Source organism: Ranitomeya imitator, chromosome 9 (genome assembly GCF_032444005.1).
Source record: "Ranitomeya imitator isolate aRanImi1 chromosome 9, aRanImi1.pri, whole genome shotgun sequence".
Taxonomy (NCBI): Eukaryota; Metazoa; Chordata; class Amphibia; order Anura; family Dendrobatidae; genus Ranitomeya; species Ranitomeya imitator.
Window position 1 is genome coordinate 147258414 of NC_091290.1, and position 20710 is coordinate 147279123.

General features: G+C 43.6%; 1 protein-coding gene across 6 annotated transcripts in view; it reads right to left on the reverse strand.

Moving 5' to 3' along the window:
* LOC138649182 (fatty acyl-CoA hydrolase precursor, medium chain-like) overlaps positions 1 to 20710 on the reverse strand; it is a 57817-nt gene that overhangs the window by 18249 nt on the left and 18858 nt on the right. Inside the window, exons 1-8 of one of the 6 annotated variants that reach the window (XM_069739365.1) lie at positions 15030 to 15568; positions 11562 to 11688; positions 5365 to 5569; positions 5152 to 5290; positions 4158 to 4291; positions 2438 to 2591; positions 2075 to 2188; positions 1834 to 1929 (exon numbers count right to left, since the gene is read on the reverse strand). In XM_069739365.1, the coding sequence (XP_069595466.1) occupies positions 1834 to 1929; positions 2075 to 2188; positions 2438 to 2591; positions 4158 to 4291; positions 5152 to 5290; positions 5365 to 5569; positions 11562 to 11622 (903 nt within the window). In that variant the 5' untranslated portion in view covers positions 11623 to 11688; positions 15030 to 15568. Of the gene's footprint in view, positions 1 to 1833; positions 1930 to 2074; positions 2189 to 2437; positions 2592 to 4157; positions 4292 to 5151; positions 5291 to 5364; positions 5570 to 11561; positions 11713 to 15029; positions 15569 to 18720; positions 19304 to 19378; positions 19497 to 20079; positions 20454 to 20552; positions 20626 to 20710 lie in introns of those variants that run through there. The other 5 variants (XM_069739364.1, XM_069739369.1, XM_069739366.1 and 2 more) reach the window with 5 other exon arrangements.

Consider the following 20710-nt stretch of genomic DNA (forward strand, 5'->3'; position numbering starts at 1 on the left):
GGGGCCTTGTCACAGGTGTTAACTGCTTGATCGTCGAATGGGTATCTGCACTTCAGCGCCAGTGGTAAAGAACCCTTTTTTTTCAGGTTTTTTTCCATTCCCGAAAAATTAGTTCCTGAATTTTATCGTTCAACGGGAAAGACCTACGCTTTCTTTGATCCAGCTCGCTGAACATCATCTCTTGTTTGGAAAGCTGTGATTTAGGATCTGCTATGCCCATCGTTCATCGGACTGATTTTACTAGCTTGTCTACCCGATCCAGAGGCAGACAGAACCGGCCAGAGACTTCTTATGACGAAGAGTATGAGGGAACTGAATCATAGGAACCCTCCTCTCTTTCCCCTTCTGAAAAGTCCAAAGGGGCCGTGTATTTTGAACTTCCCGCTTGGGACAGGGACCTCAGGGATTCCCTTACTTCCGCTCGGACCATCTCTTTCTGGCTTGCCGCATTCAGAGATTCTTCTGCTACCTGGGGAAGGACAGTAAAGGCGATATTGTCTATCCGGACCTAATGTCACTCCACCCCTACCCTTCCGTTAGATCTCACCGTCTGCTGGATACATTGGGTGCGTAATTTTTTGGGGAATGAATCTGGCAAGGGGACTCCACAGAGGGCGCATTCCTTATGTTTCGCCTTGGCCACAAATTTCTTCCCCTAAAATGAAAAAGTATAAGGGGGGAGCTGTGTCACTGAGTGAACTTTCACGTAGATCACTTACCAGAGCCCACAGAGAAAAAGGTACCGGAGTATGAGGGAGGTCTTTCACAGTCGATGCTCTCGATCACTGCCTGGAGGAGCTCTTACGACTGGACACTCCTGTCACGCTCCTTCTCCCTGGGCTTTTGTCGCACTTCATCCAGCAGTTGAGGCTTCTGTTCACGATCGCTCTCCATCATGACAGTGAGGCAGAAGCATGGTTCTGAATCTGGAACCTGCTTAAATCCCCCTTATTCCGGTCAGCAGACTGCCTTGCGCTGTCCCCATTGGCTCTCCTGCTCCAGAATACAGCTGGGTGGTCAGAGGGCCCGCGTTGAATCCGGCGTCCAGGATCCGGTGGACGCCGCCATCTTGGAATTACGGCGCATGCGCAGCAACCCGGAAGCGCTCGCCGGCTCTGCCCCCAACGTCACCGTGGCCCGGGAACACTTCCAGCCTGCGCTCAGAGTGGAGCGGGGTGCCAGGCCCGCCAGCAGTGCTCCGGATAGCGCCCACCTCCTGACACCGGCACCCTGCAACCCTGATGCACCACACACCCACCGGAACAGAGAGTCTGGGGATATTCACCTAGCGCTGGTCGCCCTGGAGACAGGAATCCTCCGGATTCTGCTCCCTGCTGTTAACGCCACCGCTGTGCAGCCCAGCCAGGACCACCGTGGCGGCTCCAGGAACCACCGCATCGGCCGAGGTAGGAGACCGCCCTCGCTATCTGATTCGGCCGGCCTGGGATCCATATAATTCTTCTGTAGGATCCTCTCCCCACAGGAACAGGAAACCAACTGATACGTGGGAGGGGTGCCGCCCTTTTTGTATCTGTAGGTTTCCTGTTCCTGAAGGGCAGATCCCCTCTCTTGTGGTGCTGTCATGGGAGTCCGAATAAAACACAACAAGAAGCCCACTAAGTGGCACATTGCTGGAATCAGGGTATCTGTCCCAATATCATGCTGCTCTCAGATTACATTAAATTCCCTTTACAAAGGAAGTGAATCCGACGGTGGCTCTTCGGACGCACATGGAAGAGGCATCAGAGGGGAGGCTATATTAATAACGAGGACAATTTTTTAAAAAATTGAGCAATTTACGTTTATTTTATATCTGTGTGACACGACACCTACCATTTTTTCGGAAATAGTGTAAATTTCTTCCTCTGATTTCTTCATCAGACAGTCGGCTAAGGAGGCGAGATCACAGCCCGATAACTCCGATATTATCTGCAGAGGAAAATGGTCTTATATTCAGATATCTCATACAGACGGTTCAGGAATGGGGTTTATTATCATTTTATTTGAACTTTTCTTTGTTCTCAGTGTTGCCCCCACATCTATTAATATGTAATTCCTGGGGGGTTATAATTACATTTCTGTAGTAGATGAGCTCCTCAGACGTGCTGACCACCATGCTGGCCATGGCCGCAGTTCCGCTCTCGGAGATGGCGCGATGGAACAGACCCTTCGATAAAGGAGACAACACCTAGAAGAGGAGACAATACACATTACCGTGCGCTTTATCTCCAGGACTGGACACATTTCTCATCAATTATTCATCAGTTTTTGAAACGTGAATAATTCCCGTTATAGAAATAATCGAAAGATTCTCCCCGTCAGCGTCATCCTCCTACTTATAAGAATAGAGACGATCCCTTTATGAGGTCTGTTAGGAAACGTCGGCTGGATGGTAACCCCAAGGGTCAGAGGTCAACAAGCATTACTCAGAACTTACAAGAGCAGAAACGCTGATTCCTCCCGCAGATTCACCGAATATAGTGACAGATGAGGGATCACCCCCAAAATCTGCAATATTTTCCTGTACCCATTGGAGAGCAGCAACTTGGTCCAAAAATCCATAATTACCACATAATCGTTTGTCTCCAGAACTGAAAAAAAAGAACCTAAAATTATCTCTGATCACAATTCCATAGACCACAAAAAATCGAATCTAGTCTATCCGGTATTATACTCCAGAGCTGCACTCACTAGTCTGCTGATGCAGTCACTGTGCACATACATTACATTACTGATCCTGAGGGACATCCTGTATTATACCCCAGAGCTGCACTCACTATTCTGCTGGTTCAGTCACTGTGTACATACATTACATTACTGATCCTGAGTTACCTCCTGTATTATACCCCAGAGCTGCACTCACTATTCTGCTGGTGCAGTCACTGTGTACATACATTACTGATCCTGAGTTACATCCTGTATTATACCCCAGAGCTGCACTCACTATTCTGCTGGTGCAGTCACTGTGCACATACATTACATTACTGATCCTGAGGGACATCCTGTTTTATACTCCAGAGCTGCACTCACTATTCTGCTGATGCAGTCACTGTGCACATACATTACATTACTGATCCTGAGTTACATCCTGTATTATACCCCAGAGCTGCACTCACTATTCTGCTGGTGCAGTCACTGTGCACATACATTACATTACTGATCCTGAGGGACATCCTGTTTTATACTCCAGAGCTGCACTCACTATTCTGCTGATGCAGTCACTGTGCACATACATTACATTACTGATCCTGAGGGACATCCTGTATTATACCCCAGAGCTGCACTCACTATTCTGCTGGTTCAGTCACTGTGTACATACATTACATTACTGATCCTGAGTTACATCCTGTATTATACTCCAGAGCTGCACTCACTATTCTGCTGGTGCAGTCACTGTGTACATACATTACATTACTGATCCTGAGTTACATCCTGTATTATACTCCAGAGCTGCACTCACTATTCTGCTGGTGCAGTCACTGTGTACATACATTACATTACTGATCCTGAGTTACATCCTGTATTATACCCCAGAGCTGCACTCACTATTCTGCTGGTGCAGTCACTGTGTACATACATTACTGATCCTGAGTTACATCCTGTATTATACCCCAGAGCTGCACTCACTATTCTGCTGGTGCAGTCACTGTGCACATACATTACATTACTGATCCTGAGTTACATCCTGTTTTATACTCCAGAGCTGCACTCACTATTCTGCTGATGCAGTCACTGTGCACATACATTACATTACTGATCCTGAGTTACATCCTGTATTATACCCCAGAGCTGCACTCACTATTCTGCTGGTTCAGTCACTGTGTACATACATTACATTACTGATCCTGAGTTACCTCCTGTATTATACCCCAGAGCTGCACTCACTATTCTGCTGGTTCAGTCACTGTGTACATACATTACATTACTGATCCTGAGTTACCTCCTGTATTATACTCCAGAGTTGCACTCACTATTCTGCTGGTGCAGTCACTGTGTACATACATTACATTACTGATCCTGAGTCACATCCTGTATTATCCTCCAGAGCTGCACTCACTATTCTGCTGGTGCAGTCACTGTGTACATACATTACATTACTGATCCGGTAATGATGATTAATGATGAATAATGGAGAATATAAGTGAGAATATCTTTACCTGATGAACCGCAGGATCCCCAGCCTGTACTGGATGCTCACCACCACTACGTTCTCATAGGCACTAAGTGCGGAGCCATCAAACAAGCCGGCGAGCCCGAACAGCAGCCCTCCACCATGTATCACAACCATGACCTAGGGGAACAGAATAACATTTATGATGAAAGTCGTCTTAGAGTGTAGCTATCTGTGATTCCAGGAGAACACGCGGCAGGATGTCTGTGCAGCCTCCGGCTTCTCCACCTCCATAGAGCTTCGTGAGCACCAACTGTCGTCTACTACGTCAAGACATAGAAAGTTTGTATTCACTGACGACAGATTTTACTAATGAATTGAGAATATGAAGGAGAGCAGTGAAGCATCAGTCCTGGAGGAGAGAGAGGCAGAATTCTATGGTAAGATTTGTTACAGAGTTTCTTATTTTCATGTTACTCTATAAGGTGCAGTTCACATTGATTCCAATTATGTAACAAAGAAAAAAAGTAGGAAACTACGATAAATGCACTAAATTAAACACTGGGCTGTAAACTTAAAAGGAAGAAACTACGATGATTTTCTCAGTTAGTTGCAAAATAAAACCCCTCAAAAAATGAGATTTACTCAACCTCCCCAGGTCCAGTAATGGTCTTTGCTGCTGGCCCGGTCTCTTGTTTGGCTGCAGTCAATCACTGAGGTCTGTGGGTCTGCTAATATAGATGGCATGATTGGCGACTGCACTGTCGACATGATATCACCGCAGCAGGCAATAAACAGGGACCAAGTCAGTGAAGAGACTCAGCACTGGACTTGGGGAGTGGAAGTAATGCATTTTTTTTAAAGCAGGTAAATGGGAAAAAAAAGGAATGAGACAACCACTCTAATAATAGTAATTCAAAACTTGTCAACAAGAATAAGCAGAAATTTGCAAAATACAGACACTCCCTACAGCCTTGGGCGCTCGCAGGTGTGAGGACACGCTCAGGACGTTAGTATGGGGAAACCCCGCACATACTTACAGGTAAGTTCGATTTCTTGGCTCGGTCGGCTGGAGTAAACACATTCAGGTACAGGCAATCTTCTGAGGAACGCGGAGGCTTAAAAGAGGTTTGGTAATATTTTCCAAACGAACTCATGGCTTCCTCTACCTGTAAACACCTGAAATATACAGAATCAATTAGAATAAGAATGTCCCATAAACGGATACATCACCACAAATATATGAGACTCACATGGGAGAAAACTCCGAGGCGTCTCTCACAGATTTCCAGGGCTCCGGAGGTTCGGGGTTACCAAATCTCAGTGGTCCCACAGGAGGTTTGGCAAAAGGAATTCCGAAAAATGCATCTATGGCCCTAGATGTCTCCTTCACTGGCACCGTAATGCCCCGCAGGTCTCCATACTTGGTGGATACTAATGGTCTTCCATCTTTCAGACCTAGAATGAAAGATATTATTGGGGACAATTAACTACACTATTAATGTTTTAATATTCTCCAGCCCAAAGTGGCTCTTCCTGGTATTACATAAAACTCGTACTACTGATATACAGTACAGAGAAAAAGTTTGGACACACCTTCTCATTTAAAGATTGTTCTGCATTTAAATGACTATGAAAATAGTAAATTCACACTGAAGGCATCAAAACTATGAATTAATACATATGGAATTATATACTTAACAAAAAAGTGTGAAACAACTGAAATAATGTCTTATATTCTAGGTTCTTCAAAGTAGCCACCTTTTGCTTTGATAACTGCTTTGCACACTCTTGGCATTCTCTTGATGAGCTTCAAGAGGTAGTCAGCTGAAATGGTCTTCCAACAATCTTGAAGGAGTTCCCAGAGATGCTTAGCACTTGTTGGCTCTTTTGCCTTCACTCTGGTCCAGCTCACCCCAAACCATCAGGTCATCTGGGGTAGCCCCCCATCACTCTCCTTCTTGGTCAAATAGCCCTTACACAGCCTGGAGGTGTGTTTGGAGTCATTGTCCTGTTGAAAAATAAATGATGGTCCAACTAAACGCAAACTGGATGGAATAGCATGCCGCTACAAGATGCTGTGGTAACCATGCTGGTTCAGTATGCCTTCAATTTTTAATAAATTCCCACCAGTGTAACCAGCAAAGCACCCGCACACCATCACACCGCCTCCTCCATGCTTCACGGTGGGAACCAGGCATGTAGAGTCCATCCATTCACCTTTTCTGCGTCGCACAAAGAGACGGTGGTTGGAACCAAAGATCTCAAATTTGGACTCATCAGACCAAAGCACAGATTTCCACTGGTCTAATGTCCATTCCTTGTGTTCTTTAGCCCAAACAAGTCTCTTCTGCTTGTTGCCTGTCCTTAGCAGTGGTTTCCTAGCAGCTATTTTACCATGAAGACCTGCTGCACAAAGTCTCCTCTTAACAGTTGTTGTAGAGATTGTGTCTGCTGCTAGAACTCTGTGTGGCATTGACCTGGTCTCTAATCTGAGCTGCTGTTAACCTGCGATTTCTGAGGCTGGTGACTCAGATAAACTTATCCTCAGAAGCAGAGGTGACTCTTGGTCTTCCTTTCCTGTGAGCCAGTTTCTTTGTAGCGCTTGATGGTTTTTGCCACTGCACTTGGGGACACTTTCAAAGTTTTCCCAATTTTTCGGACTGACCTTTATTTCTTAAAGTAATGATGGCCACTCGTTTTTCTTTACTTAGCTGCTTTTTTCTTGCCAAAATACAAATTCTAACAGTCTATTCAGTAGGACTATCAGCTGTGTATCCACCAGACTTCTGCACAACACAACTGATGGTCCCAACCACATTTATAAGACAAGAAATCCCACTTACTAAACCTGACAGGGCACACCTGTGAAGTGAAAACAATTCCCGGTGACTACCTCTTGAAGCTCATCAAGAGAATGCCAAGAGTGTGCAGAGCAGTCATCAAAGCAAAAGGTGGCTACTTTGAAGAACCTAGAATATAAGACATATTTTCAGTTGTTTCACACTTTTTTGTTAAGTATACAATTCCACATGTGGTAATTCATAGTTTTGATGCCTTCAGTGTGAATTTACAATTTTCATAGTCATGAAAATACAGAAAATCCTTTAAATGAGAAGGTGTGTCCAAACTTTTGCTCTGTACTGTATCTATTTAAAATATAATATAAGTGTTACTCCATAATAAACAGATCTCATACAACTGTATATAATCAATAAATATTTTACTTAGGTACACAACTATAGAATAAAAATAAAAATTATGATTACAATTAAGAAACAATGAAAATAAAGGGAGGCAGATGAGAGACACAAAATAATGAGGGGAATAAAATACAAGGGCTAGGCACCGGATGGCAGAATACTACCCAACCCACGGACAAATGTGACAATGTTTTTAGAAGAAAGCAGGCAGGTTATTCTAATTTTGGTCACACTGCCCAGCACAGCTCAGCCCAGTCCAAGGTTGCAGTGCCCAGCACAGCTCAGCCCAGTCCAAGGTTGCAGTGCCCAGCACAGCTCAGCCCAGTCCAAGGTTGCAGTGCCCAGCACAGCTCAGCCCAGTCCAAGGTTGCAGTGCCCAGCTCAGCCCAGTCCAGTCCAAGGTTGCAGTGCCCAGCTCAGCCCAGTCCAAGGTTGCAGTGCCCAGCACAGCTCAGCCCAGTCCAAGGTTGCAGTGCCCAGCACAGCTCAGCCCAGTCCAAGGTTGCAGTGCCCAGCACAGCTCAGCCCAGTCCAAGGTTGCAGTGCCCAGCTCAGCCCAGTCCAAGGTTGCAGTGCCCAGCACAGCTCAGCCCAGTCCAAGGTTGCAGTGCCCAGCTCAGCCCAGTCCAAGGTTGCAGTGCCCAGCCCAGCTCAGCCCAGTCCAAGGTTGCAGTGCCCAGCTCAGCCCAGTCCAAGGTTGCAGTGCCCAGCACAGCTCAGCCCAGTCCAAGGTTGCAGTGCCCAGCTCAGCCCAGTCCAAGGTTGCAGTGCCCAGCACAGCTCAGCCCAGTCCAAGGTTGCAGTGCCCAGCTCAGCCCAGTCCAAGGTTGCAGTGCCCAGCCCAGCTCAGCCCAGTCCAAGGTTGCAGTGCCCAGCTAAGCTCAGTCCAAGGTTGCAGTGCCCAGCTAAGCTCAGTCCAAGGTTGCGGCACCCAGCTCAGCTCAGACCAAGGTCGCAGTGCCCAGCCCAGCCCAGTTCAGCCCAAGATTGCAGTGCCCAGCCCAGCCGAGCCCGGCCCAGTGCAGCTCAGTACAAGTTTGCAGCAATAAAAAAGTAATGTGGCATTGGCTTCTATGCTGTATCAAGTGGAGACTGATATGGGGGCACATTATGATTTAATATTTTGGTATGTCTGACTATAATACATTTTTTTCTCTGTACTATTGATTTAGTTTTGCACTATTTGTGTGAATTACACCCCACCACATTTCCATGGATCTATCTTGGATCTCTTGGATTTTTTAAATTAACTTAGTGCATGTATATATATATATATATATATATATATATATATATATATATATATTTATATTCATATACATTCCTGTTTTCCATCGATCCTTGTTAGTGTTCTGTTATCTGTAATTGTGGAATAGCAAATGTCTTCCTATACTGTTCCCCGGCTGAGGGGTCTCTAACTATCCCTGTGCCCAGGATTACCCCTGATGGTAGGGACGCCTGGGTCTCGTATCTCACTATGCCCCTGAGTAGCACTAATCTGTTAAGTGTATGGGGAGAACAGAAACAAGACAGACAGGGCAAAACAGATGCACAGTCACACCGCACTTTCACAGGGGAAAACACTAAAGGTTCAAAAGTGTAGAGCCTGGGGGCAACAAAGTAGTAAAGACACCAAGTGAAAAGGAAAGGTTTCACCAAATACCGCTCACAACATTGGAATAACCACCAGTTATACAGGGTGAATCCACTACTGCAGATGATAATAGTCTACCTATAGCTGGCATTACCTGCATAGTAAAGCCAGTTTATATAGGAGAGCAGACATGACCGGCTCTCCCACAGCAAGTGACTAATAAGATAAACAAGCTTAGCTCAGGAAAAAAATAACTCTTGCTAACCTGACTAGGAGTCATGCCAGAGTCGCCCTGCGCTGATCAGAGCTATCAAAGGAGATAGAAGGAAGAGTGTAAAGGTACCGTCACACTCAGCGACGCTGCAGCGATATAGACAACAATCCGACCTAAACTAGATCGCTGGAGCGTCGCTGTTTAGGTCGCTGTAGAGACGTCAAACACAGCAACTCCAGTGACGTAACGGCGACTCACTTATCGTTCTCGCTCCATGTAAAACGTTTCTGGCATCGTTGCTTTCGATGTCAAACATGACGATACACGCCGACCTGGCAACGAAATAAAGTTCTGGCCTTCTAGCTCCGACCAGCGAAATAACAGCGGGATCCAGATCGCTGCTGCGTGTCAAACACAACGAGATCGCTATCCAGGATGCTGCAACGTCATGGATTGTTGTTGTTCTCGTTGCAAAGTTGCTGAGTGTGACGGTACCTTAAGAATCTGTGGATTACGCAGACCCTGATTCCGCCATGACAGTTGGTGACACTACAAAAACCTTCTTGTGACAAGTGTCTACCCCTTGAATTGTTATCCCTTCATCAGGCTGTGATTTTTTTTAGAATTACTTTTTGGATTATTGGTTTCTCTACCTCTGATATATATTTAGTAATCCTTACTGTACAAGTATTAATAACTATAATTACTGACACTTTCAAACACTAGAAAAGAAATTATATAATACTAACTCAAGTGGAGGAGCGAATAACTACTACCATATTACCCCTGAGGACATAACTACTATAATACTGCTCCTATGTACAAGAATATAACTACTATAATACTGACCCTATGTACAAGAATATAACTACTATAATACTGCCCCTATGTACAAGAATATAACTACTATAATACTGCCCCTATGTACAAGAATATAACTACTATAATACTGCTCCTATGTACAAGGATATAACCACTATAATACTGCCCCTATGTACAAGAATATAACTACTATAATACTGCTCCTATGTACAAGAATATAACTACTATAATACTGCCCCTATGTACAAGAATATAACTACTATAATACTGCCCCTATGTACAAGAATATAACTACTATAATACTGCCCCTATGTACAAGAATATAACTACTATAATACTGCCCCTATGTACAAGAATATAACTACTATAATACTGCTCCTATGTACAAGAATATAACTACTATAATACTGCTCCTATGTACAAGAATATAACTACTATAATACTGCCCCTATGTACAAGAATATAACTACTATAATACTGCCCCTATGTACAAGAATATAACTACTATAATACTGCCCCTATGTACAAGAATATAACTACTATAATACTGCCCCTATGTACAAGAATATAACTACTATAATACTGCTCCTATGTACAAGAATATAACTACTATAATACTGACCCTATGTACAAGAATATAACTACTATAATACTGCCCCTATGTACAAGAATATAACTACTATAATACTGCTCCTATGTACAAGAATATAACTACTATAATACTGACCCTATGTACAAGAATATAACTACTATAATACTGTTCCTATGTACAAGAATATAACTACTATAATACTGCTCCTATGTACAAGAATATAACTACTATAATACTGCCCCTATATACAAGAATATAACTACTATAATACTGCTCCTATGTACAAGAATATAACTATTATAATACTGCTCCTATGTACAAGAATATAACTACTATAATACTGACCCTATGTACAAGAATATAACTACTATAATACTACCCCTATGTACAAGAATATAACTACTATAATACTGCTCCTATGTACAAGAATATAACTACTATAATACTGCCCCTATATACAAGAATATAACTACTATAATACTGCTCCTATGTACAAGAATATAACTACTATAATACTGCCCCTATGTACAAGAATATAACTACTATAATACTGCCTCTATGTACAAGAATATAACTATTATAATACTGCCCCTATGTACAAGAATATAACTACTATAATACTGCCCCTATGTACAAGAATATAACTACTATAATACTGCCCCTATGTACAAGAATATAACTACTATAATACTGCTCCTATGTACAAGAATATAACTATTATAATACTGCCCCTATGTACAAGAATATAACTACTATAATACTGCCCCTATGTACAAGAATATAACTACTATAATACTGCTCCTATGTACAAGAATATAACTACTATAATACTGCTCCTATGTACAAGAATATAACTACTATAATACTGCTCCTATGTACAAGAATATAACTATTATAATACTGCCCCTATGTACAAGAATATAACTACTATAATACTGCCCCTATGTACAAGAATATAACTACTATAATACTGCCCCTATGTACAAGAATATAACTAACATAACACCCTGCTCCCCGATTCTCACCTGTTCCGATTGCAGTAAGAAACAAGGGGGTAAGAAGCAGAATATGCCGCAGACTTTCCATGTCCCGTGCGCTGCAGTCACCCGGTGGATACTGTTCTGTGTTTCCTCGCAGTGTGATCTCAGGTCACTGGCGATGATAATGTTCTCGTTACTATTTAACAAATCACAGTATAACTTCTGATCAGCCGCCAGTGCCAATAATAGCCAGTAACAGAGCTACACCCAATATGTCTATAATCCAACGTGTGAGCACCTGCCCGTATACACTATAGTGTGAACGCAGCGGCGCTTTAACCCTTGAGCAGGAATTAATTTGTTTCATAGAGCTAAAGTTTAGTTATTTCTCATTCACTTATTTGATTTTTATAGGATGATATCTGCAGGCACGAGCAATCCTCATCACCAGTGCAGGGGAGCCAGCTGTATGGCACTGCCAGCGCTCGGCATTTCCGGCTATTTCATGGCTCACCAGGTGAGGTGGATTCTCTAAGCCATCGGTCAGGGTGAGATGCACGGGAAGGAGGAACAGTAGAGCTGGAGATGTTGGAAGACACTTAGAACTGTGACAGAGGATGTGCAGACTAACACCATGGAGGACCAGAACCAGGCCAGCAGACAGCCGCATTGATATAGCAGATCTGGGTGTGCGAACAGTAGACATTGTGAAGACTGCGGAAGAACCCAGTGATAGCAAAGCTAGGGTAACTATGTGACTTAACTAGGAGGCCGCATAATCACACGGACCAGCGGTCAGTATACACCATGTATGACCCTACAATCACACGGAGCGGGAGGTAAGTATACACCACGTATGCTCCTACAATCACATGGACCGGCGGTCAGTATACACCATGTTTGACCCTACAATCACATGGTGCGGATGGTTGGTATACACCATGTATGACCCTACAATCACATGGTGCAGGCGGTCAGTATACACCATGTATGACCATAAAATCAAACGGAGTGGGCGGTCAATATACACCACGTATGCTCCTACAATCACATGGACCGGCGGTCAGCATACGCCATGCTTGACCCTACAATCACATGGTGCGGATGGTTGGTATACACGATGTATGACCCTGCAATCACAAGGAGCGGGCGGTCAGTATACACCATGTATGACACTACAATCACACGGAGCGGGCGGTCAGTATACACCATGTATGACCCTACAATCACACAGAGCGGGCGGTCCGTATACACCATGTATGACCCTACAATCACAAGGAGTGGGCGGTCAGTATACACCATGTATGACACTACAATCACAAGAGCGGGCAGCCAGTATACACCATCTTTGACCCTACAATCACATGGAGCGGGCAGTCAGTATACCCCATGTATGACCCTACAATCACACGGAGCGGGCGGTAAGTATACACCACGTATGCTCCTACAATCACATGGACCGACGGTCAGTATACACCATGTTTGACCCTACAATCACATGGTGCAGGCGGTCGGTATACACCATGTATGACCCTACAATCACAAGGAGCCAGCTGTCAGTATACACCATGTATGACCCTACAATCACACTGAGCGGACGGTCAGTATACACCATGTATGACCCTACAATCACAAGGAGCCAGCTGTCAGTATACACCATGTATGACCCTACAATCACACTGAGCGGGCGGCACGTATACACAATGTATGACCCTTAAATCACATGGAGTGGGCGGTCAGTATACACCATGTATGACCCTACAATCACACTGAGCGGGTGGTCAGTATACACCATGTATGACCCTACAATCACACTGAGCGGGTGGTCAGTAAACCCCATGATATATATGTATCAGATATAGTAGTGTTTTGGATGCAGCATATTTTGGCTGGATCGAAAACGCTGTGTTCTAATCACGCAGGTAAATCCGCATGTTTTCAGTGAACTGTGCAGATTTACCACATCTAATGAATGGCTATAGGTGAGACTAGTGTCTGCACTACAGATAATTAACATGCTGCAGCTTGTAAATCCGCACCATAGGCGAGTTTACGCAGTGTCAAACAAAAGGACAGTGGGCATGGGATTTACAAAATCCTGAAATTCAGGATAATGGGCATTTACCCTTACAATTCATAAAATGCTGTCAGGTGGCACAAAGTAAAAATATATTGGCAGGGATGAAAAGAATCAGCTAGGCATATGGTATGCTTGTGCTGTGAAGCTAGAGACAGGGCAAGACTGTGGGAAAAATGCATTGAGAATTAAGTGCATAATAATCCTTACACTAAGACACCTTGATGCTGCGCTGCATATCCGCTATTCTTTGTCTTAGTATAATCGTTACGTTGGATCCTCCATCCTTAGAATTTCTATTAACCCATCATTTTTGTTAATATTTGACCAACAGTTTAAATACAGAAGACTGGCACTTTAATTAGGTATAAGGTATTCCCATCCATGACAAATATATTTAAGGTTATGTTTTTCTTTCTGGCTATGCCCTGTTGGGAGGCATGTTCAGGTACGGCCGATACATCGATGATATTATTATAATTTGGTCAGGCAGTGTACGAAACCTATAGGAATATTTTATTAATAAGGAGTCAATTGGAAGTTCAATATGGAATTAGCCTGTGAATAAATATTATTTTTGGATCTAATGATAATGATTGATCAAATTACAGGAAACATCTGCATGCATCGGCTCGCCATCCAAATGACATGGACAAAAAGGAATTGTTCCAATCTTAAAGATTTGGACAATGAATGCAGCAAGGTGTGCAAGAGGTTAAAGAAACAAATTGGCCTGTAGATAAAGCAATTAGAAAAGTTTAAAAAAAAATAGCTCTGATATGTTTCAATAAGGAGAGAATAATTTTGATAAAAAATGATAATGCTATTGTTTGGAGTTTAAATAAATAAAACAAATATATTTTTCAATGTCTGCCAGAAAAAGCTCTTTACTTGGAGCAGAATCTGTTTCCAAGTTTCTTTAGTAGTCAAGTCTGAAGGAATAATTTCTTGCTTGACATTAAAGGCTGCATCATAAATATGGCCAAAATATTGGCAAATTAAAGCTATCATTATGTTATTCACATTTATAAAAACAGGTTTTACCTATGCAATGAAATATATATTAACTGTAGTAGCGATATTGTGATATATTCAGTAAGTTGTATATGAGTTGTTTCCTAAAAAAAAAGAAGATACTTAGACATATTACCTGACTGTGAAAAAATATTATGGAAAAACATTTCTGTGGTTTCTGGGCTCTTTGCCCAAGTTCACACAGGGAAAATGGACGATCTTAGGGCCATTGGGATGGAAAAGGTTAATGAAGGTGTAAGATAGGGAGATGGTGGGACGCCATTACTGAGCAGGGAAGCTCCTTGGATTTTTGTGTTACAAACAAGACAGCCGTTTGGGTTGAATTCACGGCAGGATTTAATTTACCATTATTAGACATCACATAAGAAATGTTTTTATAATTAAAATGTAAAATTACTTACGGTAATGTTATTTTCCAGAATCCATAACAGAGGAGTCTGTGTCCTCAGCTGGTTAGGAAGCCCAGAGCAAAAAGTAAAAGGCTACACCCACCATGTCCTTAAGAGGTTTACAGAAATGCTAAACAGTTCACAAGCCAAAGGGAGGGAATTGGAAGGGCGCCCTAATGGGTTCTGGAAAACAACATGACTAGAAGTCAAGTTTCCCTTTCTTTCCTTCACCCATGAGAGATAAGAATAGAAATTACCCCCAATTAAAGACCACCACTTGTGATAATTTCCTCAAAAGGGAAAACTCTGAAAATCTGAAGTTCACCCCCTGATATATAGGGAACAGCTCAGGTTGAAGATTGAATAACAGAGAGATCAGTTCATTCAACACAGACCAATGCTTCTTTACTAACAATGACATACAAAGCCATTCACAACCTGTCTCCTCCATACATATGTGAAATGGTTTCCAGGTACCTATACGCAACCTTCGATCGTCTCATGATCTTCTTCTCTACTCCTCTCTCATCTCTTCCTCCCACAACCGCATCCAAGACTTCTCCCGTGCTTCCCCCATACTCTGGAACTCTCTACCCCAACACATCAGGCTCTTGCCTACCACGGAAACCTTCAAAAGGAACCTGAAGACCCACCTCTTCCGACAAGCCTACAACCTGCAGTGATCCTCAGTCTACTGAACCGTCACACGACCAGCTCTACCTTCTCCTAGTGTATCCTCACCCATCCCCTGTTGATTGTGAGCCCTCGCGGGCAGGGTCCTCTCTCCTCCAGTATCCTCACCCATCCCTTGTAGATTGTGAGCCCTCGCGGGCAGGGTCCTCTCTCTTCCAGTATCCTCACCCATCCCTTGTAGATTGTGAGCCCTCGCGGGCAGGGTCCTCTCTCCTCCAGTATCCTCACCCATCCCTTGTAGATTGTGAGCCCTCGCGGGCAGGGTCCTCTCTCTTCCAGTATCCTCACCCATCCCTTGTAGATTGTGAGCCCTCGCGGGCAGGGTCCTCTCTCCTCCAGTATCCTCACCCATCCCTTGTAGATTGTGAGCCCTCGCGGGCAGGGTCCTCTCTCCTCCTGTATCCTCACCCATCCCTTGTAGATTGTGAGCCCTCGCGGGCAGGGTCCTCTCTCCTCCTGTATCCTCACCCATCCCTTGTAGATTGTGAGCCCTCGCGGGCAGGGTCCTCTCTCCTCCTGTATCCTCACCCATCCCTTGTAGATTGTGAGCCCTCGCGGGCAGGGTCCTCTCTCTTCCAGTATCCTCACCCATCCCTTGTAGATTGTGAGCCCTCGCGGGCAGGGTCCTCTCTCCTCCTGTACTTGTGTGTGCCTTGTTTTACTCATGTTTATTGTACGTGTCTATATTTTCCCCGTTCACATGTAAAGCGCCATGGAATAAACGGCGCTATAAAAATGTATAATAATAATAGTATCCGAAGTTCCTGGAGGACGGAACCTAGAATACTGGGAGGAAGAACCTTATTTATTTACCAAAATTTAAGCTCCGAGAAAAGACATCTCAATCCTCCCAGCCACAGAAATGAAATTTCTCAGTCTGATGACAGAATTCTCCTATCCATACATAAATACATAGGATATCCTGCGTCCAGAGAACAAACTTTCCTCCTAGCGCCCAAATAGTGGTAACAATATGGCTAACACAAACGCCTCTGGAATCCCCTTAAGAGACAAGGCCAGGTATGGTGAAAAATTCTCTTTTTTCACATGACTACCATACTACTTTATCTAAGAGTTTTCACCATGCTTTGTCTCCCCCAAGAAGCATAACTACAATTTCTCTATTTTCTCCCGAAAACATTTCTAATGAGGAGCTTTTAGCAATTGTAAAATCATGCTACCCCAACTAAGAATGTGACTGAGATTTAACCAACTTGACCATAACAAAACTGAAGTTAGGAGGAGCATTAATTGAGGGTACTATTCTAATCCCGGACTGTACTAGATTGACTAAGGGTGGAATTATTATTGGTGCAACCTAGGCAGCCGCCCCGGGGCCCCACATGTAAGGGGGCCCATTGTGGAATTGTGTATTATGATGATCTTTTTGACTACAAAGGCCCATACTTCATTTTTGCACAGGGGCCTCTTCTGTCTGTGTCTGACAGTGATTTTCACCTTTATACAACCACAACTGAGAATTTTCTGGTTTTGACTATTGTAACCCAAGCAATTATGGAGAACAGCAGTGTGTGGGAGAAATTATGGAGAAGGGCAGTGTGGGGGAGACATTATGGAGAAGGGCAGTGTGGAGGAGACATTATGGAGAAGGGCAGTGTGGGGGAGACATTATGGAGAAGAGCAGTGTGGGGAAGACATGGAGAAGGGTAGTGTGGAGGAGAAATTATGGAGAAGGGCAGTGTGGGGGATACATTATGGAAAAGGACAATGTGGGGGAGACATTATGGAGAAGGGCAGTGTGGGGGAGACATTATGGAGAAGGGCAGCGTGGGGGAGACATTATGGAGAAGGGCAGTGTGGGGGAGACATTATGGAGAAGGGCAGCATGGGGGAGACATTATGGAGAAGGGCAGCATGGGGGAGACATTATGGAGAAGGGCAGCATGGGGGAGACATTATGGAGAAGGGCAGAGTGGGGGAGACATTATGGAGAAGGGCAGTGTGGGGGAGACATTATGGAGAAGGGCAGTGTGAGGGAGACATTATGGAGAAGGGCAGTGTGGGGGAGACATTATGGAGAAGGGCAGTGTGGAGGAGACATTATGGAGAAGGGCAGTGTGGAGGAGACATTATGGAGAAGGGCAGTGTGGGGGAGACATTATGGAGAAGGGCAGAGTGGGGGAGACATTATGGAGAAGGGCAGTGTGGAGGGATATAATCAGATGTCGAGACATCCGGTTCAGAGCCACCCTCACACCACTGGTAAGCTCTACCCTTGGGGTATTATCCCATACTGCGATACTGACTGTCATATGTCTTTTTTTACTACGTTGGGATTTTCTCCATTTGGGCTCACAACCTGGTTTGTGATTCTTTCGGCTGTGCTATGTGCATATATATAACATAATATTTTATCACCCTTATGGGGTAACCCTGGATCAATTGTACGGTCTTGGCGTTCTGTCACTGTACTGTTTGAACTTTGAATTTTTATATGATATTTAACCCCTTTACCCCCAAGGGTGGTTTGCACGTTAATGACCGGGCCAATTTTTACAATTCTGACCACTGTCCCTTTATGAGGTTATAACTCTTGAACTCTTCAACAGATCCTGATGATTCTGGCATTATTTTCTCGTGACATATTGTACTTTATGATACTGGTAAAATTTCTTTGATATTACCTGAGTTTATTTGTGAAAAAAACTGAAATTTGGCGAACATTTTGAAAATTTTGCAATTTTCCAAATTTGAATTTGTATGCCTTTAAATCACAGAGATATATTGCACAAATACTTAATAAGTAACATTTCCCATATGTCTACTTTACATCAGCACAAATTTGGAACCAAATTTTTTTTTTGTTAGGGAGTTATAAGGGTTAAAATTTGACCAGCAATTTCTCATTTTTACAACACCATTTTTTTTAGGGACCACATCACATTTGAAGTCACTTTGAGGGGTCTATATGATAGGAAATACCCAAGTGTGACACCATTCTAAACTGCACCCCTCAAGGTGCTCAATTTATTAACTTTAACTTATTTATTAACTTTAAAAAATCAGCTTAAACGTTTATATGCGGCCTGCACGGGCGTAGAGCCCTCACCTCGCCCATGGCTACCGCCCCGCGCTACGTTACAAATAGACTGAGACATTACCAGTTTGGCCACTATGCACCACATTAATTTGTATCTTATCTTATTTGTAAAGTCTAATTTGTATCTTAGCTTTAATGGTACAGAAGGTATATACACTGTTTAATCCTGGTTAACAGTCTCACACAGCCAATGGTAGATATATCCATTTATACATAGGCTACACTATAAGATCTAATAGTGGTGCATTAACAAATTTCGCCTGGGGATTGACAGATTTCAACAAGTGGCCTGCAAAACCTCTGGAACCATCCGAGAACATGAAAGTGGTAAAAATTAAAGTTTACTTACTCCAAGATGTCATAGGCAGCAACAGGGAGATCATCTCATGGACCGCTCATTACTGTTCCTGTGTAACAATCAGAACAGTCTTACCTCGGTCTTTCCAAAAGGGTATTTGTCTAACTTAGCATAACCTTCTACTTCCTAACAAGGAAGTTTGATTCATCAAGGCATGAGCGGCAACTTCATCACCTGTGAAATTGTTGGGAAACCATGGTTTACACACACTGAGACACAAACACTACTAGTTTACATTGAGACACTTACCCCAATCATGTAGCAGAGACTTCCTACATGGAAGAGCCGCAGCCCTAGCACCAGCACATACCCAAGACAGTGAACAGTATACCGTCCACACAAGAAGACTGTCAGGGACAGGCGAGCTCTAGAAAGTACAAATGAACAGATCTTCTGATCCAACTCAATCTTATATCAAAGGGTATAGGTTTGCTGGGTCCCTCTCCTGAGCCCTAAGTTAGTATGCCAAGCCCCAAAATGGTAGGCTGTAGGCCACAGCCAAGCCAAGAGGCAGGAGGTCACAGCCAAGCATAGGTGCAGGAAGCCACAGCCAAGCTAAGGGGCAGGAGGCCACAGCCAAGCTAAGGGACAGGAAGCTACCGCCAAGACAAGGGAAGGAGGACAATGCCAAGAGTTAGGAGGCCAAGGCCAAATCAAGAGGCATGTTCCTAAGTTCTTATATATGTTCATAACATTTCATTTACTGGAAAGGTTTGCGCTCCAGAGCTTTCACTGCTACTGTAACTTAAGGCAGGAAACTCCAACCATAGTCAGCCAAAGTGACAGGCATGGAAAGCTGTCACCCACCAACCAAGCCAAGAGGCAGGAGGCTGAGCCATTAGGCAGCTGGAGGGATAGTGCGATTTGTGCACAGCTCATCTATCGACTCAGACAATTATAATCTAGAGGACAGAGGCTAAATGTGCAAAAAATAAATACATAAAAAGATGTAAATTTTGATAAAAGTAAAATTTATTTAAAAAGTGTGATTGAAAATGATTTAACCTTTCAATAAAAAATTGAATTTTGAAAAAAAAGTGGAATCAACGACTGTGTGGTTTTGATTTCCGGGTATACTACACCTCGGCCTCGACCTGTGCGTTTTCTTCTCACTTGTAGAAACTTCTTTGTAAGATTTTATAGCTCGATGCGATTGCTGACATTAAAGATCTTTGTGCCCTTTTTCTTTGGAAGGATCTCGGTCCAGAATTTGAATTTCTCCTCTTTCAGCGTCGAAGACGATTTCTGCTTCAAATTAATCTCCAGATAGCGCTCGTCTGCGCCGTACTCCGGCCACGTTGTCAGACCAGGACCATTGGGGTTCCTGCAGTAAACAACGTGACATCATTATTATTGGGCATGATAATTAGTTGACACCAGTGCAGATAATGTGTGGTCATTCTTGTATAGGGCATGGTCTTACCCAGTGCGAGCAAAGTTTGCCCAGTATTTCATTGTGGTTCTGGCCAGGTGTTTCTCTTCCTGGGTTGCAGGTCCTGAGAAAGAAAACAGAATCAGTGAAAGAGACCGGGACCATGAGACTTCATTCACACACACTGGCCCCAAAAATATAACAGTGGG